Raw genomic sequence first — 23,131 nt, forward strand, 5'->3', positions numbered from 1 at the left:
AGATACTGACTCCTTCAACGGGTGAGAGCAGAGATTTCAAGTTTTGAATGTTGTCTTGGCTTTGTTGATTTTAAAAAGACTCGTGGTAATTTATCGTTTGAGCTCCAGTTCCTGCCTTGTGCAGGAAGAGTTTGTTCTCCCGGTACTGAAAGTATCTCCATGAAATCGAAAAAACAACCAGGTATCAGTGTAACAGTTTCTTCAAAGTAGTTTGCTTTATGCTTTAAAGACGTCTCCGTGACAAGTGACACAGACAGTCCAGACAAAACGAATAGCAGCAGCTCTCCAAGTCGAGAATTCAGTCCAGTCCTTGTGAGACATTGACAATTCATTAACTAAACAACAATCGTGATTTGCACCGGGCAAAAGAAAAATGAGTAACATGTCAGTCGAGACCTCTACCACGGACTTAAGACCGGATGAACCACCGCAGGGACCCGATGCAGGGCTTCTCCTCAACGCAATCGCCAAGATTATCTTTTACTCTCTTGTGATGCTACTTGGGCTGTTTGGGAACAGTCTCATTCTCGGCGTGTATTGGCCCAAACCTAATAAGACAAGCACCCAAATCCTGATCATGGGGCTTGCTGGGATGGACCTCACCGTTTGCCTGATGAGAGTCTACAACCTTACCATGTATCTAATGTTTATCCAAAATAAGGAGACCCCATCGGCGGTTGAGTACATCGGAGTGATAGGCTTGGTGAATATGTTTGCGTCTTCTGTGCTGACCGGGTTTATTGCATTGGACAGGTACGACTGCGTGTGTCGCAGACCGGCAGACCGTTGGCTGAACCGCAACAGAGCCAAGATGATGATTCTCGGTGCGTACGCTGGGGCGATGCTCTTTGCTAGTCCGCGTATACTGGAGGTAATCTGGCTGCCAGCCACACTCGCCTTGCAGAAGACTTTTCTGGTGTTTCAAATTGTACTTTACATCTTGGTGCTTGGCGTCATTTGCGTTTGCTACGGGCAGGTGTACGTAACCGTGCAGAAGCATGTCAAAGTGAATGTTCCTAGTGAGCGCCATGCACACAATGATTTGTCGACAACGATGCGGGTACCCTCCTCGCGACACGGTGCGATACCAGCCATTGCGGACAAGGTACAAGTCACATTGCCCAAAAGCAGTGACGGTGGTCCACCCTCCACATCTAGACGACCAGAGAGAAGCGAAGCGGTCGGCTTACCAGCGGGCGTAGCCATTGAGTCCCGAAATGACCAGCCTATGACTGCAACTCAAGGTAATGTTAACTCCGCCCCAACTGGCCGTCCACGGAGGAACGTGAACCCAAACCAACTCAAATGTGAGGCGGTCTCACTCCAACGCAAGACGACTAGAATGATGTTCGGCACCAGCGTTGTACTCCTCGTGACGTGGTTCCCATACTGGCTCTATGTTGCCTTGAGTTTATTCAAACTTAGCGGCGCTCCTATCCCCATGTACGTAACGAAGGCCGTATACTACTGTACCGTCTCTGTGTTCATTAATAACATCTTTAATCCAATAATCTATGGTCTTGCGAACAGACGATTTCGGAAGGACTGTCTGCACGCAATGAAGAAAATGAAATTGTGTTGAAGAGAGAAAACCGTACACAGCAAACACCAAATTGTTATTTCGAATAAAGATTACGGTGTGTGAGTGGAAGATCAGGTTCGAATCTTGTTTTGCATCACGGTTGAGATGCAAACAAAATGCCTTTAAACATGTTCCGTCTATTTCTCTTTCTTAGAGTGATTTTGTGTGCCCCCCCCCCCCCCCCACTCACACCCTAAGCCTCAGAGTAAAGCTCTGTTTGTGCGTTTTCAGTCGTAAATGAGCATTATTAGAACATAATTTTGTGGATGACAATTGTAGCTTCCTGGGTACACTTATTTTACCCCAGAAAGGGGATATGAATATTAACGATATGTATAGGACATGTATAGCTAGCTCGATAGTTATCTTAAATTAGAAGGTATTTAGAAGATGGAGAAGTTTGTTTATATATTATGAGATGTTATTTTAGTGATTTCAACACTTGCTTATAATTCAATGAGTGCAAGCTCCTCTCTGTTTACATTCGGTCAACCTGTCTGGGCTGATTAAATTGACCGTAGGAAGTGAATGCGGTAGTCGGGTAACGGTATTGCTGCCATAAGTGCACACATCGGGGTGTTTGGATTATTGTTGGACTAGTTGATCAATCTTTGAGGGGCTTAAAATGTACATGATACGGGCATGTGGGATGGTCACGGTCGCGTTGGGGGTATGCACTCACCATGGAGGTAATTACTCACCAACCGTGTGAAAAGTACTTTTGGATGGTGCAGAACCGTCGAAAAAAAGGTGCAGCATTGTTATGTGGTAAAGCCTCACGTAAGTTACTTGTGAAATAAGTGTCAGAACACTGTGCATATTATTGATAAAATATTGTACAAATTAAATTGAGGAGTCGGTAGAATAATAACTTTGACTGAATGTAAATACTGCATGATAAACTAATGGGTTACAATTACAACACAAACCAGTATTAGTAAGCGCAGTTGAGGTCTCTAAAATAAGACGTTTAACTGAATGCAACGATCTGCTTATCTCGGGTATAAGTGTAGATTACGACTGTATAGAATATAACTGGAACCATGGCATTGTGAAATAATGGTTTCAGCACAAACTAATTGAAATCAGGTTTAAGCGCAGTTTAAGTTGTAGAATATGACGTTTAACTGATCGTATCAAGGAGGACCATGGCATGCGGAACTAATGGTCATATTTTTATAACTATTAATTTATTAATTTTTTATTTATTTTTGTTTTTTAATTAAATACTAATTGTATGTACTATGGTGCATAATTATTTGTTAAGTGGTCTATGTGGTACAGGCCAATAACACCATAACAGTCTGTGCAAATATTGTACAAATTAAATATAGTAACTTAGTAGGTAATTTCAGATAAATCGAGGTAATTACAGTTTAAGTCGGTATAATAACAAAGTTTAACTGAATTAGAATTACCACTTGAAGAACTATGGTTTAAATCCAGCACAAATTATTTAACCGACTATGTATAAACAAGAACTTGAACTGTATGTAATAACCACAATATACTAATTATATATCACAGATAATCAATCCGAAGTGAACGCGGTTTAAGTCCATAATTATAAGATGACTTTTCAACTGAATATAACTGTAACCATGACGTGGGAACTTATTAACATAGTCCCCCCAAAAAGGTAAAAATTATTCAACCGAGTGGACTCAGTTTAAGTTTGTAGAGTAAGACTGTTTGACTGAAAGTAAGTATCACATGAAGAACTAAATTGTTTACAGCAAATTTACCTAAACTGAGGTTAACGCAGTTTAAGTCTGTAAAGAAGTCAAACTGAATCTTTTCAGGACATGTTAACAAGTGGTTTGCAGCACAGATTAAACTGACGTATACTCAGTTTAAAAATGGAGGAAGGAGGGAGGAATTCTGTATGATAATAAGTAACTTGCATGACAGGATGGTTTATAATGTCAGCTCAAATAAAACCGCGGTAATGACAGTTTGTTAATCTGTAGATTATGACGTTTAACTGTTGATATTACTAACTCTAAGTACGGTGCAGAGAACCGTCATTGATATTTGTTAAGTTATCTATATTATGTAGTACGTAACAGGTAATTTATAACACGTAAATTGTTAAAGGCAGTGGACAATAATGGTAATTACTCAAAATAAATATAAGCATAAAAACTTGGTATGGTAACGAGTAATGGAGAGAGGTTGGTAGTATAAAACATTTGGAGAAACGGCTCCCTCTGAAGTGACATTCGAGAAAGAAGTAATTTTCCACGAATTTGATTTCGAGACCTCAGATTTAGAAGTCGAGCATCTGAAATCGAGCATCTGAAAGCACACAACTTCATGTGACAAGGGTGTTTTTTCGTTCATTATTATCTTGCAACTTCGACGACCGATTTAGCTCAAATTTTCACAGGTTTGTTATCTTATGCATTATGTTGAGATACACTAAGTGAGAAGACTGGTCTTTGTATTTAAAAAATGTTAAAATTGAACCAAGGTAAACGCAGTTTTAAGTCTGTTGGACGCGCTTTTAGTCTGTATTAATTATTAGTGTAAATGAATATCATTATCACATGATAAACTAATGGTGTACAGCACAGAGTCGCCGCAGCCGAAATTTTCATAGGTTTGGTATCTTATCCATTATGTTGAGATACACCAATTGAGAAGACTGGTCTTTGGCAATTACCAATAGTGTCCAGTGTATTTAAATACTCTTCAAATTGAACCAAGGTAAACGCAGTTTTAAGTCTGTTGGACGCGCTTTTAGTCTGTATTAATTACAAGTGTAAATGAATATCATTATCACATGATAAACTAACGGTGTACAGCACAGGGTCACCGCAGCTGAAGAATGTCCAAATAAAAACAACTTTAGAGTACATGAGCCTCGAAATGTGACGACAAAATCACACAACGAAGAGTCACCTTTGAACCCTATAACCAGCCCTGCAGGCCGCCGTGCCTGCCCTATTGCTTTTACAAGAGGGCCGTATGAGGAACAGAGGTGTGCCAGCTCATTTCTTAAAATAGCACAGGGCGCGCAGTATTTGAAACGCTCATTAAATATGCAGCTAGTCCTCGGTGCGGCACTTTGATAAAAATGAGGTGGCGTGCTATTTGAAACGTTCATGATCATATGCAGCAACTGTCAGTGTCTACATGGCATGCATGGTGTGTACGGTAGAATCGTTGCAATGACAATGGATGTATTTTCAGAGCATGCCTTTAATCAGTAGAATGATGGTCGCTTACAATTGGACATAATTAATAACAACGTTATTCAGATGCGAATAAGGCAACGAAAGTGCACAATGCTCAGTTCAAACAGTTGGGTTAATAGTATATAATAAATAAAAAAATAATAAAACAAGTCATTGACATAAGCGGCACTTGAAGAAAATGGCAATCACATGCAATATTTTAAACTACCTTAAATTCACTTTGTTTATACTGACAAACGGAGTTCCAGTTCCCCAAACTCAAAACACTATAGTGTTCGGAATGCAATAAACGACACATGTTTAGTTACCCTTATTATACAGTTAAAGGATTACATGATTGTTTTTTGCTGACAAAACAGTTGCTGGCATTGTAAGCATGCAATCCATCCTAATAGTGACAAACTCGTAATTGAGATCAATCGACTATCTTGGCCACAGGAAATAGTGAAAACCGATTAGACGTTTTGCATGACATCGAGTCAAAAAATAATGAATAAAACGCTCACTGAGCGATAAATTCAAAACGGGAAATTAGTATCAATGTTTCTCTTCAAATATTACATTTCAGACAGAAATATTCAAGGAATGATTTCTAATAATTTATAGTCATCATCTTTAGATCGTGTATAAGTTTTATGTAAATCTGTGTCTTGGACGATTCTATTGTTCCTTAACTGAATGTAGTTATCACATGATAAACGACTGATTTACAGAACAATTTAAAACGAGGTGAGATTAACCAAAAGGTAAGTATGAGATGATAGTTTACATTTAAAGTAAATTGTTTAAAGCACAAATTAAACAGATATGGGTAAACGCACGCGAGTAACAAACTTCGGGGATACACGAATCCATCATCCGCACTTGCACTGTGTGTGACACGGCAATTTACAACATGACAAATTACAAACTTGTAAAACCATAGACGGTCATCGGGTCACGATAAAATAGATTAAACAAAATACTCTTTACACTAATCCCAATTTGTGTTCTTCAGAATCGAAAGATCAAAACATTTGTTATAGTAACTCATCAGACAATAGGTCTATGGCATTGAAATAAGGGAATCAATGTGTGGTGAAGAGGATTTCAACTAGTGGTTTAATCCCAACGAGGCCTGGTTCTTGATAATTTTACCGAGACGAAGTCGAGGTAAATTTGGTCAAAACGTAAAATGAGTGCATAAAATTGTTCAATGATTTCTTTCAACACAACACCCCTCCAGATATGAAATGGTAAGGCCCTCCGCCGCCCTCGGGCAAACAACTCCTTATAAGGGAATGCTGTGCGCGTCGCGCGTATCGCGTGATGTGGCACAATGTCCCGGCTGTTGCTCTCGACCAATAGGAATGTGTCACTATCATAAACCTTAGATGTGATGATTAATGTTGTGTCAATGTACTTGAATTCTGATTGATGTGAAATTGAAAAGCCATTGGTTACAAAAAAATACAGCCTCTTGGTGCACAATGATAAGAATTCTGGACATAATCGACTTGGACAATATTGGCGGGGGGGGTTGATAGGGGAAAAATCTACATGTAATTGAAACAAGTGGTCATCGTTCACTTTGAATAATTATGTAGAAGTATAATTAGAAGGGTTGTACAGATCAATCAAGCAGGGTTAATATGTAAATAAACCTTTACTTTATCTAAGTGCGTTATTAACTCCCGTAAATATGATTTAAGCATGACAATTCCTGTAAATTTCATTGTTCAATTAATAATGTACATTCATTTATTTTATTTTATTTTTATTTATACAAAATAGGATTTTTGTATGTTCCTTTAGAAGTGGAACTATAATTGGCTCGCACACTTTGGTTTTATGGCTAAAGAAAAATATTTATCCATTTAATCTTAATTTATTCGTTTCCAACACGTTCTAAGCTGGCAATTAATTACAAGTTGCAGCAACTCATTCCTCAACAAGAAACAGGTACGAACTGTCGTTGCTATTATTGTGTAAGGCCTACTTTTTAAAAATTTACTGACATGGGGAAAACGGGGATTTGATTAATAATAAGCATCAGTTACGTCTCAGAAAATGTGTGGATATACGTGCTTGGGACACACGTGTCATGCCGGACGAGTTGTTATATTCGTGGGTTTATTTTAAGTAAGGGACGACAGAAAGTGTTCACAATACGCCATTTGATTGTGGAAGAAATCTAAACATTTATGCAAATTCTATGTTTATTTGGAATTTCGTCAAACAAATTGTTGTTCGCAACAAGATTTCTTTCCTCCATGTTCCCAAAATCCATCACTGACTAAAGAGATAATAAATTATACAATTGACTTGACTAAGTACGTTGTTCCATTGTTTCCCAAGTTTTAAAGTGCCGGGCCTGGAATGTTATCTTTAAGAGGGCAAGGTCATTTTCAACTTTCAAAGGATAGGCCTAGCCTACTGGGAAAAAACTCGAAGTCTATGAGCACTTTTGAATGAGCACCAAGACAAAGACCAGGGCAACGAACTGCATTGCACGACCCTGTCCGTGCCCGTGACCTCCGTGTATTTCCAAGCATGCAGTGTGGCCATTCATTACAATTTTAGGACGTTTTAAAACCCTAACCCAAATTCGGGTCCCTCTACATGCCCTACGAAATACAACAGAATGCAACACAGCTGAAATGAGAACCATACCAAAATGCAACAAAATGCAACAAGCATTGTGCCGCCATTTTGTTTGTGTTGGGACTGAGCAAGGATGTTTTCACTGCTAAAAATGCAACAGTTTGCACATAAGTCGCTGTTATTTAAATGTTGTTTGAATATTATACAGTCCTTTGAATAATGATTTCAATTATGATTCTTACCTAATATTTATACATCATACTTCTCAATACTTTCCCCACATCCAATATTTTGTTTGCAACACCCATTGTAAAGTTGTTCAGACAACAGAAGCTCCACCAGCCTACATGAAGTCACTTCAACAACAAACAAGATGGTCTCCATTGTTGCATTTTAGCATGGTATGGGTTTTATTTAAGGATGAAACGAAAATTCATCTTCCATTATCTGATACTTTTATGAAGATTGAACTCACCTATACTGCCTTTATCCATTCTTCACCCTCGGTTACCTGACCGACATCCTGGTGCAGTTCACCGGGTAGCCACCGGGTAGATGAACGCTAATCGCCCCATGAGCATCGTCGTCCGTGCACGGGTAAACGACTTGTAACTCCATCCACTCCCGGTCTTACAAAGATTAGACACTTCTTTTTTCAAATGATACTCAAGTAACACCGTAGTTCCACACGCACACTTTGCTGGAAATGCTCCACTGACATCCAGTTCCTCCATTTGTGGACAAATGTTGCAGTTTTAACGACGGAAATCCAGTTAATTCGGTGTTAAAATGTCACTTTTTAACTTCTTCGTCCAACAGAACGAGCAGGTAAAACACAGTGCTTGACTACATGTGTGAACTTTCTTTACGGCATGTACAATGTATGCACACGCTGCTCTTTGTTGGTACGCATTCCGTTACATTGCCAATTTGCACCTGTGATTCTTTCATTACATAATCAGCATTGAAATTGACACAGTTACATTCTGTCAGTTGCGTGCAGCATTTTAGTTAGATCCAGTGATTTCATTGGCTACAATGATATCATTGGGTAGATGCAGTGGCTGCAAGCTACCGTGTCCGGGTTTGATTTGATTGGTCCGAGGTCACCTCGGACGACCAATCAAAACACAGATAAGGAAAATTTACTTTCGGTCGTCTGCATGCTGTGTCAACGCACGTGTGTATTGTATACAGTACTATATGCATGTGCATGTACATGTACATGTACTTGTATGTAATGTTGTGTAGAACTTGACTGTGTTTCTCTGTATAGAGTGCGTTCGTTTAGCTTCCCTGGGTCGACCCCGGTGTGTGGTGGGGGTTTTTTCCAGGACGAACGTGTGCAGATAATTACCCATTTTCGTCCTGGTAAAAAAAACGCCACACACCGGGGTCGACCCAGGGAAGCTAAACGAACGCACCCTCTATGTGAAATTAATTTAGTTCAAAGGTGAAGATACACGACGGCTGGAGGCCAGTCTCTGGCGTTACTCACGAGCCTCGAAGTGTGACGTATTCTGGCTACTTTTTAGTTCTGATTTGTAGCAATTTTCTCTGAATATCACCAACATCGAGACTTTTGTTAACAAAACAAGTGTCGTATACTTAGGGTAGTCAATAATCTGAGAAAAAATAATATCTCGGGATAATGGCACCGTTTTAAAGGCAGTGGACATTTAAATTGGTAACTACTCAAAATAATTATCAGCATAAGACCTCACTTGGTAACGAGTAACGGGGAGAGGTTGATAGTATAAGTCTCGAAATCAACCATCTGAAAGCACACAACTTTGTGTGACAAAGGTTATTTTTCTTTCATTATTATTTCGCAACTTCGATGACCGATTGAGCTCAAATTTTCACAGGTTTGTTATTTTATGCACATGTTGAGTGTACCAACTGTGAATGCTAGTCTTTGATAATTACCAATAGTGTCCACTGCCTTTAAATGTGTAATTCGGTATATTTTTTTAAGATTGCGCGAGTACAATATATCGGCTACAAGTTAGACTTACTTTCAAGTCTTAGATCGCGGTTATTCCTCTGCATCTCAGCCACAAAAAAATTATAAGCTATCACGCGCCCAAACTCACAATCTAGGTTAATTGATGGATACAAGAGGGCGCTGTTTCAGTCAATAATGTAACGGCTATCGGGACGCAATTGTTTTCCCCGTACCGCACAAGAGCCAATACCCACACGCATAAGATATGGTCGCTTTCCCAGATCCCTTCACTGTTAACCTCGTAGCCAGCGTGTGGTACGAAGAAAAAAAATAGCTATCATACTGTTTTCTTAAGCGTAATTATGTTTAAAAAGGGGCCGATCCGTTACTTTTTGAATGACACTGTTTTACATCCTATAAAAATTACCAGATATTTTCTGTGAGGCTTTACGATTATACAATGTTGTCGCACCAACTGTTTTTATTTAATTTCAAAACTTATAAATCTTTCAACTTTTCATTATTCCGAATTAATCTTGACAAAATTAATCAATACTATAGTACGAGGTATAAAGTACACAATGCTAAATTATTAACAAGCAGCAAATTATTGACAATATTCATAACACACTGTATACAATTTAGGTATGTGGCATTGCTTACGTCTCTATTGTCTTTAAGAGGAGAGAAAAGTCGCAAAAAGCTGCACTTTGTGTCAACAACCTTGCCTCTCAGGCATCACAGGACCAGTGGTCGATTTCACAAAGAGTTAGGAATAGTCCTATTATATTAGGACTAGTCCTAGGAGATATACAACACGTGTAGTCCTAAGTTAGGACTAGTAACTCATCCTTACTCGAGATAAGACTAGTCCTAACTCTTTGTGAAATCCACCCCTGGACCCAGTTCCGTAAAGACCCTAAGCATAAAACTTGCTAAGCACAGAAAAGGTTTGCTTAACAGGAACTGGATACCAGCCAAAATCCAATTTCGTTGTTGGAACTGGTGCCCTATTCATAATTTGCTTAGCAGTACTTTCTGCTAAACAGCATCATGGCTCTGCTTACCGCCTAATACTGCCCTGACGAAGTTGGGCCCTGTCCTGTATGTCCAATGCACATTAATATCAAAATTTAGCAATTCTGTATATCAAAACTATGGGCCGCTTCAGTTTCCTTAAAGACCCTGGACACTATCGGTAATTCCTATTTAAAAAAATTGCATAAAAATTTACTTGGTCAGATACAATGGAGAGCTGTTGATAGTACAAAACATTGTGAGAAACGGCTCCCTCTTAAGTAATGTAGTTTTCGAAAAAGAAGTAATTTTCCAAGAATTTGATTTCAAGCATCTGAAAGCACACAACTTCGTTTGACGAGGGTGTTTTTTTCTTCCATTATTATCCCACAATTTCAACGCCCAATTGAGCTCAAATTATTTTTCACAGGTTCCTTTTTTATGCATATGTTGAGATACACCAAGGGAGAAGACTAGTCTTTGACAATTACCAATAGTGTCCAATATCTTTAAACATGCAACCGATGTTATTATAATATTAATTTACACACTTGTAATTATCTACTAACAAATCAATTTAATACAAAGAAAGGTCGTCTAAAAAAAAAATCTTAAACAACTTATTATTTTTAAAGTCAAAAACAAGTTTGTTATGCTAAAGTAAAACAAGGAACTTTCTCTTAAATAAACTCATTAGCACAAAAATAAAGTATTTATAACCCATTTCATATAATAGCATGTTATTCATTTTCAATAAGGAAATGATCCTACAAAAACATTCAATCTTTTTGCGCGATTAGTTCTTACATTTTTTTACTATTTGTTATTGGTCATTGCTGGTATGATACAAGGAATATTTTTTATGACCCAGAAAGTGTCAACATGTGTGGGTTTAACACCACATGCAACTCAGTCGGAATTCTAACCTACGACCAGGCTTGTTTAATATCAGTCTGCTGTCTTGACGTGTGATACCCTATTCCAATTGCTAGATAACTTCAACATTGGGTCTTATACTGGGTGCGTTCAATTAGCTTCCATGGGTAAACCCCGGTCTGCCCGGGTACGTTCGAGTAGCTTTGACATGGGCTCACCCGGGTCAGCCCCAGTGCCCTGCTTGTGGAGCGGGTCACTTGGGGCTGGCCCATGGTGCAACGTCACCACGAGAGGGCGGGTGTGATCGTTCAAATAGCTCTTGTCAGGGGCTCACCCGGTCGCGTGAGCGGATGAGCACCGCGGGGTCGACCAGGGGAAGCTAATCGAACTTATCCATATACATAGCTCATTCTAATGAAGGGTCTTCGTCCAAACATAGCTCTACATAGCCTGTAGAACAAAAAAATGGGCGCCTTCAGACGCTCACCGGGTTTGATAAAACGCTATTGAACTGCGTTTATTGCAGGTTTCCCCGCCCTTTTCCCGGCAAAATATCGCCCACTTTCGTCTTTGAACACACACGGATTCGTTGTTTTCACTCAGGTACGTTTAAGTCAGTCTCATTTATTGTATTCAAGACTTAATTTTGCACTATTCTACGGTTGAATTTCTACGATCCTTTTAGTTTTATTTGACCAGTGAATGCTGAACTTTTGAAATTGAATTACCCCCTTTCGTCTGCTGCCTGCTGAGTGCTGATGCCATGTCACGGGTTCTTTTTCAAACGACACTGAATTGGCCGGGTGTTAAATTAAATGAGTTTTTGTCTTTAGGTGGTCGGGGGAAACCTAGTATAATGTATAACACAATCATGCCGGTTACTGCATCAGGAGATTCTGTCTCCCTGGAGATTCTGGGGTGCCCCCCCCCCCTCACCAATACAGTGAACTGTGTACTTATACAGTAGAGCTCTCTTTTGAATCCTCCTCCTTCAATGTTCGCTCGGCTCCAGCTGGGATGGGCTAATTGCTTGCACAGATTCTTGTCCAGGAAGTACGTCATGTATGCAGTGCACAGAAATATGGTGCAGTATGAGTTTCGAGTCTGATGCATGATGGGACTGCGCATTATTTAACTAATGACAGTGGGAAGATACGTTTGCCCATCCCAGCGCCTTTGGTTTAAGCAAGGCGCTGGGGACGAGCGAACCTTCAATGCAGCCCGTGGTACCGAACCAGTGATGTCATTGGATATAATAAATTCATCGGATAAAATGTGAAGTGACGCCAGCTTTCAATAGCTGTATTTTGACGGGTCCGAGTGTTTTGATTGGTCGGATGGCGACTAGACTTGACAAGAACCCGACTAGACTAACATGAAACCATAAAGCACAGTGAGATTGACTATAGGACCATGCACTGGTGCATGGTCAATATGGTCAATTCGAGCGCTACGTCACAGTTTCTGGTCAAGTCTACCCGATCTTGCTTTAAAACGACTTGACCTAAGACCACACAATATCTACGTTCTCGTATACCTCCCTATCATCAACGATGTCTTGCTTGCCTACAGTAGGCTCCTCGTAAAAGTCATCGTCGATCTGACAGGATGGGTTCTTCGTTGCAGGGGTGGGCACGTATCTATTCCGTTCTACCGGGGTGTCATCTGGGGTCCCGTCCCCATCGTCAGTGCTACGGAAGACGACTTTGACATCAGTTCCTTTCTCAGGTTTCTTGCAGCGTTGACGGAACACGATGACGAAAGCGACAACAAACAATGTCACAACAATAGCGATGATAATGGCGGGGATATCGGTCACACCCGGTAAGAGAGCATTTACTGATGTGGCTGGGGACGTTGATACGGTAACACTAACCACAGCGTCGTTCATTTCACCCAGAACATTGTGTACCAGACAAGTGTAAACACCTTGGTCGGATTTCTGCACTGGTGTGATATGCAGAATCCTCCCCTGGAGAATAGCGAATCTTCCTTGCCACTCGTGAGGTATCTCGGTGCCGTTTGGTGAGAGCCATGTTATGGTAGGAGCAGGAATACCCTTGGCTGTACATGCGAGAACTGTATTCTGCCCAGCCACGACTGTCAGACTCTTCCTATCAGTCACTACCTTCGGACGCTTGCAGGAGAAGTCTTTGATGTCCAAGTCTGTTATCACTGACCCATAGTGTTGCTTCGGTCCTTCACATCGAGGCTCAACGTACGGTGGGTTGTTACGCAGCCAGTCTCGCAGACCTGTGAGCCTACAGTCACACTGCAGTGGGTTGCCTTCAAGATCTAGGATAGACAAAGCTTCGTTTCTCCCAGAAAGAGAATCACCGCGAACGATTTGGATCAAGTTATAACTCAGATCCAATTTTTCCAGGTTGCTGCAGTACCCAAAGACTTTATTGGTGTCATGAATCTTATTGCGAGCCAATGAGATATTGTGTAGGTTAGGATTAAGGACACAGTCCTGCAGGTCGACAAGCTGAAGCTCATTTCGGGATAAGTCCAAGGTAAGAATTTCAGGCACTAGTTGAAACATCTGTGAGTTGACGCTAGTGAGTTGATTCCCTGCGAGGTACAGACGCTTCAACGACACCAGACCCATGAAGTAATCAGAATGTAACATGGTGAGTCGGTTGTTGGTGATGGAGAGCTCAACTAAGTTAGACTGGTTGAAAAATACTCCTCCAAACAAAGACGTCAGGGCATTGTCATCGAGATACAGTGACTGTAGCATGGAGAGATGGCTCAGTGCAGTGGGTGAGATGAACAAGAGACGATTACTGGCTACATGCAGTTCAGTCAGATTGACAAAACCTGACATGGTTGTCGAGGACAGGTTTGCAAGGAGGTTGGTATCAGCGTTAAGGAATTCGACTTTTTCCGCCCAAATTGGTTGAATCAAGGATTGGAGAGAGTTGTTGCTTACGTCCATTTTCTTCAAAAAGCTAGTGTAGCTTCCAAAACCAGAATTGTCCAAATGAGTCATAACATTACTGGCTATATTAAGCTCTTCGGGAAATGGATGCACATGCACAAAGGATTGAATTTCATTATGACTAACTGAAATTATTTTAAACACTTTGTTTGCATTTGTATTAAGTGCACCGTGGAAGTTTAAAAAGTTCAGGCTGTTGTGATCCAAATATAAAGACACGTTTAAATCTTTAAAATCAGGTTCGATATTGAAGGACAAAGTGCCACTTAGTCTGTTGAATTGCAAACTAATATTTAAGAATGGAGAAATGTGTCCCAAAAAGAACCATCTATTACTCTTACTAATTAAATTGAAATCTGCTGAAAGTTGTCGCAAACGTCCGCATTCAGGCACCTGGAAGGTTGTAATTAAGTTGTAGTCTACAAATAGTTTGGTGAGGGAACTAAGTTGACAGGTTGTCGGCAAAATAGAAATGACGTTGTGCCTCGCAGACAACTTCCGTAGACTTCGTAGCTCGCTGGATCCCAACAGTGACGTCACATTAGATATGTTATTGTAGTCGACGTACAGTTCAGCCAGCCTGGAGAATGTGCCATTGAAATCGTCTGATGACAGCTCTGATATGTTGTTGTGGCTTAGGTCCATGATGAGGGCGTCTGGGTAGTTGACGGGGATGCAGTCGAGATGGAGCGAGGAGCAGTCGGCCTTTGCAGTGACGTAGTCGTAGTGACACTGCGCATGACTGCAGATTGATGATTGAGAGCTGTCGAAGCAAGCTCCAACTAAACAGACAAGTAACAACACCCATCCAAGTGGTGCCATTTTATTCTGAGGAAGATGAGAGAAAAATGCCAATCAAGTTGTGTATCGTCGACTCTTATACCGCGTATAAAGGTGAATGTTCTGGTGATCGACCAGATAGCTGATCGACCAGATAGCGCCCTCTTTTGACTCAACTATACCTCCGACTCGTGTATAGGGAGATTTCGATTTGGAACGGGAGAAGGGAGGGGACGGAAAGTAACCAAACGCGGCGGTCCGGATGCTCACGCTCCCCTCCTATATTTGTAGGCTGTTGTGATTACGATGTGACACGGCCACAGAGTCACGGTTCAGTGCAGTGCAACGTGTACAAATGAGACCACTCGATCGTGGGGGAGACCGGACGTTATTTCTCTCCGAGACCGTTCTCCAACTCTGCACTCTGCAGGACTGAGTCTTGTTCAGTTTCGCGGATGCGCAGACCGATTTTACCGATCCCTTACAGTCCCCTCCGGGAGAACACTATTTTGAATTGTGTCCTTTCAGCCCTTTCAAACAAAACTGACCTAACCTTTCGTGAAGATTGTGTAGAAGGGTCACTTTAATTGATACTCATTCAGAGCGAAATTTGAAACGTGACGTCAATGGACAACAAAAGCAAACTGTTAATTTTTTTATTTTTTTTTACTCATACACCGATGTGTGTGGACTAGCGCACGGCAAACCGATGCACTATCACACGGCCGTCGTCTAGTAAAACTAAGACATATCATGTGACGCGCTCTAAACCAATGAAAAGGCAGAATATTGGTAAGGGGTGTTATAACACTGTATACTCAGTACTTTCCGAAATTCCGATGATGAATTCCTGCGCCAGTAAAGGTAAAATTCAATGCAGTTTGATTGAATATTACAAATTAAAATATAAAAAAAATGGCTCCGCACCTCCGTATTTAAAAGCTTAAAACCAAATCAAAGTAATACAAACTAAAACAAAACATACCCTAAAAATTGTTGTATGTTAACATAATAATATGTTGTATCTCAACATATGCGTAAAATAGCAAATCTGTGAAAATTTGAACTCAACTGGTAGTCGAAGTTGCGAGAGAATATTGAAAGAAACACCTTTTTCATACAGTTGTGTGCATTCAGAGGCCTTGAATCCGAGACCTCAGCGGAGGTCTCGAATTCAATTCAAATTTTTGAGTGAGCAACTACTTCTTTCTCAAAAACTAAAGTTACTACAGAGGGAGCCGTTTTCTCACAATGTTATATACTATCAAAACAGCTCTCCATTTCTCGTTACCAAGTAAGATTGTATGCTCACAATTATTTTGAGTAGTTACCAATAGTGTCCAGTGCCTATAAAGAGTAACTCTAAAAGCTTTATCACACAAAGTCCTATTTGCAGGGCCGCAAGATATATGTTGCGGCCATATGAAATATTGTGTTGGCCACAGGATTTATGTGAGGTTATTTGGTCTGCTTAAAGCCATTGGACACTTTCGGTACAAAGTTCACAGATTTACAAATAACTTACAGGGTTTACAGAAGGTGTGAAAGACTTCTCTTGAAATATTATTCCATGAAATGCTTAACTTTTTGAGAAAACATTAAAACAATATCAATTCTCGATATCGAGAATTACGGATTTAATTTACACACATGTCATGACACGGCGAAACGTGCGGAAACAGGGGTGGGTTTTCCCGTTATTTTCTCCCGACGCCGATGACCGATTGAGCCTAAATTTTCACAGTTTTTTTTTTATTTTTATATATAAGTTGTGATACACGAAGTGTGGGCCTTTAAACATACTGTTTACCGGAAGTGTCCAATGGCTTTAAATGTTAAAAGAATCCAATAACAATTCACTCACCTATGAAAAATTTTACCTTTCAGAGAATCGTTGTATCGTCGACAGAGACTGGTTGTCTGTCGGCGGGAAACTCTACAGCACAAGCTCATCGACTGTCGATGTAGAAATCTCACAAGAAATGTCTGAGTTTAACATTAAGTGTTCGTCATTTATAGGGGGCTGCGGAAAAATACAGACCATACTTCCCGTTTGATGCGTGAACTTTTTGGCGAAAGACCAAATATAAGAGTTGGGGAAATACATTTTGTTTAATATATTGTTCTTCCCTGTTTGGATAAAAAAAAATATATATTACCAGTGGTTCTGTTTTTCTTACAAGTTAAAGGCAGTGGACACTATTGGTAAATACTCAAAATGATTATTAGCACGAAACCTTACTTGGTCACGAGTGAGAGGTTGGTAGTATAAAACATTGTGAGAAACGGCTCCCTCTGAAGTGGAGTAGTTTTCGAGAAAGAAGTAATTTTCCACGAATTTGATTTCGAGACCTCAAGTTCAGAGCTTAAGGGCTCGAAATCAACCATCTAAACGCACACAACTTCGCCCGTGTGACAAGGGTGTTTTTTCTTTCATTATTATCTCGCAACTTCGACGACCGATGAGCTCAAATTTTTACAGGTTTGTTATTTCATGCATATGTTGAGATACACCAAGTGAGAAGACTGGTCTTTGACAATTACCAATAGTGTCCACTGTCTTTAAACTTTTATCACGCTGTCATATGTGTGTGTGTTATTTTCTTTTATAATACGATTTTGCTTTATTTATAATTATGCATTTGTTGTTTTTAATCTAATTTGTTCTGACGGATTTGGTTGTTTATGTGCGTTATTTATCTATTTACTTTTTTCTTATGTTTGTTTTTATTTTATTTTTTATTTACCTGTTTATTTATGTATTTATTTATTTTGCCAATGTGTGTGATAATATGTTATACCTGCATATCATAGGTCAATTAGGGTGAAAGTTTACAATTTGACCTTTCCCAAACAGACGACCTTTACACCACAATGCTCTGATGCTAGGTTCGTTTCACTCAGAACGTGTATACGGCTGTTTAACTTCAGACATTCCGAGCCACAGATAACACAAGTTAGAACTACTTTCTTTATCCTTGAGAAGTCTCTTGTCTCATTTAAAGGCACTGGCCAACTTTGGTAATTGTCAAAGACCAGTTTCCCACTTGGGAATGGTGTATCACAACATAAAATAACAAATCTGTGAAAATGTTGACTCAATGTGTCATCGAAGTTGCAAGAGAATAATGAAAGAGAAAAAAAAACACCCTTGTTGCATAAAATGTTTGTGCTTTCAGATGCTTAAAAAGGGCTAATTACTGATAGAGTGTTCATTGCCTTTAAAGGAACACGTTGCCTTGGATCTGTCGAGTTGGTCTTTGAAAAGCGTCCTGTAACCGTTTGTTATAAAATCGATATGGTTAGAAAGATGTTGTAAAAGTAGAATACAATGATCAATACAAATATGCCTCGAAATTGCGTGGTTTTCGTTTTACCTCGTCCACAAACACGGTCGGCCATTTATGGGAGTCAAAACTTTGACTCCCATAAATGGCCGACCGTGTTAGTTCGCGACGTAAAATGAAAACCGTGCAATTTTGAGTGATACTTGTGTGGATCATTATATTCTACTTTTAAAACATCTTTCTAACCATATGCATTTAATAACAAACGTTTTCAAACGCTTTTAATAGACCAACTCGTCCGATCCAAGGCAACGTGTTCCTTTAAGTAATAGTTGTTCAGCAATGTAATCAACCTTTAAACACTACTTTACTGTTTGTGGCTGACTTTGTGTTAAGTTGTTTGTGCGTCTTTTGTGTTCACTTTAACAGGCCCATGGTGCATGGTTTGCCCCGGGGGCGTCGGTTTGGTTGCGCTAGTCGGAATATAATATAAAATACGGAGATTGTGTATGGAATGGTTAAATGGAGTTCAGGTGGAATATCAAATGCTAAAATCACAGGGGAAACTGAAAAAAAACTAGATCGGGATTTGAACCAGAGCGGAATTAGTCCACGCGCCCTTTGCGCTTCGTCGAGTGTTTTGAAAACAAAATGCCGCCTTCTAGAGAGAAACGGCTTATTACGTTTAAAGACAGTGGACACTATTGGTAATTGTCAAAGACAAACCTGTAAAAATTTGAGCTCTATTGGTCTTCGAAGTTGCGAGATAATAATGAAAAAAAAAAACACCCTTGAGACCTCAAATCTAAATCTGAGGTCTCAAAATCAAATTCATGAAAACTTACTTCTTTCTCGAAAATTACGTCACTTCAGAGGGAGCTGTTTCCCACAATGTTTTATACTATTAACCTCTCCCCATTACTCGTTCCCAAGTAAGGTTTTATGCTATAATTATTTTGAGTAATAACCAATAATTGACCACTGCCTTTAACTTCATGGTTAGAAACTTTGTAAATTAATTTGAATGTTGTCGACCTTTTGGTTGTTTCTTATTCAGATTAAAATAAACCATTAACAATAATGCTAAATGGTTTAAAAAATAGAGTTAGCATAATTTATTTTTCCCACACTTATCTTTTGGGCACTAGTGAGCATTGAGCATACATTTCAGCAAGAGCAAACTTTTTGACAGCTTGTGATGAATAGTAAACGTTCATCCATAATTCACCATACAATGTATTCGCTGAAATACTAGTAAACTTTATGTTTATTGGAAATTTGACCGCTGAAATTGTACTATTCATTTGTTTTGATTAATAGTGTCATGTAATCTTTGTTAATGAATCAACTTTGGATGACGGTTGATTTAAATATGCAAATATTCTCAAAGATTACACGTTATCTTAGAGGCCGGTATAGTATAGACATCTCAGTAACCTTTGGAGCAACCAATGAAAATGCCTCACAGAGTTGACCACGCTTCGTGACTCGTGAACAAAGGCTTCTTATTGGATAATGAAGTCGCCCAGCATTCCGAAGGTCTTCTCAAGCAAATGAGGACCACCAAAAGAAAAGAAGAAAAAAAAGCGATAAGTAAAACCTGTCACCATCCCCTTTACACTCCAGCACTCAATGATTATAGCTTCGTTCTTTGAGGCCATCTGATCATAGAGAAAGGACCCTGATCGCACACAGGGACATTTTACACCAGACACAAAGTGGCCGTATTTCAGAAGCGAAAATATTGGAAGAATTTATACCAAGAACTGGGATTATAACTTAAGTACGTGGAAAGGAAAGTCAGCAGGACTGTGGAATAGGCTTTGTTTTGAGAGGAATTTTAAGTCTACTTGGTTTGCCGTCAATATGAGCTCTGGTATGCGAGCGGTTAAGGGCTCGGCTGCGCTCAGGCAGGTCAGAAGGTAAGCTCATATAGGGTCCAAATCACCTTCATGTGTAACTATTTCTCATCGATATGTCGTTTTTGGTTTCCTGAGAAAGTTGTACTCAAGTTACGTTCGGTTGCAAACGTAAATCTCACAGTGAAACAAACCTTGATGATTTGACATCCACGTAGTTTCTGAATACCTATGGACGTTAAGTCATGAAATACTTGGGACATACTATTTACAATATGCTTATAGCAGCTTTCCGTCATTGGTTTAGCAAAGCGACGCCCACCCTGACACAGTTCCATGTTTAGAGAAAATCGTCTTTGAAGTTGGTGTAGTTTGACATAAATTGCTGTTTTGGAGACGGTTTGCCATTTAATCTTTATCATTTTCATTGTGTAATTGAAATAATAACTGCCGGCCCAATTCCCAATCACGCAGAACTTTTGATAGTAATTGTTTCATCATCGAAACTTCTTAATTGAGTAATTAACTTATTCTGATGCTGTACACTTGCAAAACATGCACTGTGATGACAATTACGAAAGACAAATACAAATTGCATTTGACTATTCACCGACTATAAACTACGCATTCAAAGAAGTCACAAGATTTGTCCTGGAAGCAAACTCATCATTGAAAAGTCATAAATACCGAAAGGATTGCACAGTAAACTGAATAACTAATTATCAACTTCATTTTACTTTGACATACCTATGAACTTGTTTCTGGACAAGTTTGTCGAGAAAAATTTTTTTCAAGAAGAAGACATGGAAGGTTTTAATCTGAGATTAAGAGCTCATTGATAATTAACATCACACCAGTGCCAATCTTCTTGATGCTCCGTTTGAATGACTAAATAAGGTGAGAAGAAATGTATTTGAAGACCCCCCGCGTCACCATTGTTTATTTCGATTGCTTTAATCGAAATAAGAAGCCTAAACCAAACTTTTTATTTTACTGAAACAGGACATCCCAATACTTGTTATTTTTTAAGTGAAAGTTTCAAAGTTTTTTTTTTTTTGGTATTGATTGAAAACTATAATGGATGAGGATGAAGTTCCGCCCCTATAGAAATAAGCAATGAACTTTGTCTTTCAAGTGTCTGGTGTGGAAGAACTAAAGGTTAAGAACTTTAAAAATATAATCTTCAAAGGTTAGACTAAAATGGCTGGTAATTATTGCCCCATGCTTTATAATAATGTGTAAGGACACATTTGTATATACTGTTGAGGTAGTTCAACGCCAACTTCCTTCAGACGTGTGTATACAACAGATGTTAAAATCATTTTGTTCAGTAGGGCGTCCTTTATGGTTTCAGCAATGTGTATTTAGGTGCGATGACTTATGGGGATTCCAATTATAAAAGTTCACACAAGTATCGACCTTAAAAGCTATATATTAGAGAGAAATATTGTCAAAGTTGGCAAAAGAGTGAATTGAAGCCACACATTAACACAATTGCATATTGCCACTGTCTAAATTAGCCAGATATAGTGACGTCCAATAATGTTGTCAAGATAGTTCGTGTTTGTTGGTTTTTACTTCTATATCCACGTGTGATAATCACTGTGCCCGTAATGCTTGCTGGGCCCTCCAAAGAATGAAGGCTAAAAGGCTACTCGAGCGGAATTCGAACCCACGACCTCCACATTCCATTCTTTATCTTATTCCATGTTGTTTTAGGCCACACCGAATGCACCATCTGAAAGAAGTAGGAAATACATGTCATGTACTTCATCAAGGTAGACATTAGTTTGGAATCACATGTGAAAAGGGGTCATAGTTTACATAATGTAATGAGCACGTACTACATAACACCTTTTACAACTGGAAACACACATTCTTTCGTTATTGTCTTGCAACTTTGATGACCAATTGACCAATTGACAACGATTTTTTATTTTGTGCTTATTTTTTGTTGATACACCAAGCGAGAAAACTGGTCTCTGCCAATCACCAAACGCGCCCAGTGCTCACTACTAAAAGACAGCTATCATTTAGTAGTTTATAATATCTACCATCACACAGGAAGGAAATTCCAGCGATCGAACCATCGCATCCTCCTCTTCGTCCTCTCCAAACAAGGATAAAACTCCTTCTTCCCATTCTCTCCCTTCCCCCTTTCTCCCCCTCAACTTCCGGGCAGTGACCGATGGCCGCAGGCCTAATCACCAGTATCATCAGTGGAAACAGACGTATACATAATAACATACACAGCTCCTTACCATCTGGTACTGGCCCAACGTGATGAGTAATTGGGCAGTGAACTGTGTAGGTGTTTCTGGTCACCAGGAAAGGGGGGGGGAAATGGTTTGTTTTTCTTATAAAGGGAGCATCAACAAGAAACTAATAAGACAACTGACCCAATGGCTTTGACAGCTAGGAAAAAGAGCAATGTCCGGATAGGCAAATTGGCTCATTAGGAAACGTTTACGACCTTTGTTTCGCATAATATTTCAACCTACTTTCACCGTTACCCTCCAAAAGTTCCTGTTTATGGTAAAGCACGCCCTCTTGTGGTGCTGATGGTTAATGCAATAAGGATTTCGTTCTCTTCCGTAAAACAACCCCAGCGATCTGAAGGGATGGAGGATCACATCAGCACTGATCTTAATTATTTAATTATTCGATACAAATAATGTATTGGCGCATGTTCTTGACTTGTTGAGTTTGAACGCATTGTCTTTTATGAAAAAAAAATGCTATCATTTTTGGAGAGTTGATGCTCGATGACGTGGTGTGGTTACCCCCCCCCCCCCCTCCCCTCCCTTGTATGTATTCAATATATTCTGGGATCTCAGCAGAAATGTTTGTGCAAGACTGAAGGGTGTGTTAAAGCGTAGATCAAAGTGTGGGAACAATTGGGAAAGAGAAATTTGACACACATACTGGGCATGATATTATTTTGGACTTTCGTTAAAGAAATAGTTTGGTTTTAAAAAACGCCTAGGTACCAAACAATGTAAATTTAAATCTAAAAACTATCAATTCATCTCTTCCGGATTCCGTGTGCCAAATC

General features: G+C 39.5%; 3 protein-coding genes across 3 annotated transcripts in view; 2 read left to right on the forward strand and 1 right to left on the reverse strand.

The window, feature by feature from the left end:
• Positions 1–382: 382 nt before the first annotated feature.
• Positions 383–1,582, forward strand: LOC139952664 (cholecystokinin receptor-like). Its single transcript, XM_071951868.1, has one exon. The coding sequence runs from the start codon at positions 383–385 to the stop codon at positions 1,580–1,582; it is 1,200 nt and encodes a 399-aa protein (XP_071807969.1).
• Positions 1,583–11,121: 9,539 nt separating this feature from the next.
• Positions 11,122–14,972, reverse strand: LOC139952674 (uncharacterized). Its single transcript, XM_071951879.1, has one exon. It carries the CDS (start codon positions 14,970–14,972, stop codon positions 12,711–12,713), a length of 2,262 nt encoding a protein of 753 aa, XP_071807980.1. The 3' UTR covers positions 11,122–12,710.
• Positions 14,973–20,027: 5,055 nt separating this feature from the next.
• The window catches only part of LOC139954333 (filamin-A-like), a 132,331-nt gene continuing 129,227 nt past the window's right edge, over positions 20,028–23,131 (forward strand). Inside the window, exon 1 of the mRNA XM_071954089.1 lies at positions 20,028–20,139. Coding sequence (XP_071810190.1) covers positions 20,084–20,139 — 56 coding nt within the window. The 5' untranslated portion in view covers positions 20,028–20,083. The remainder of the gene's footprint in view (positions 20,140–23,131) is intronic.

The sequence above is a fragment of the Asterias amurensis genome, chromosome 2 (assembly GCF_032118995.1).
Source record: "Asterias amurensis chromosome 2, ASM3211899v1".
Lineage (NCBI taxonomy): Eukaryota > Metazoa > Echinodermata > Asteroidea > Forcipulatida > Asteriidae > Asterias > Asterias amurensis.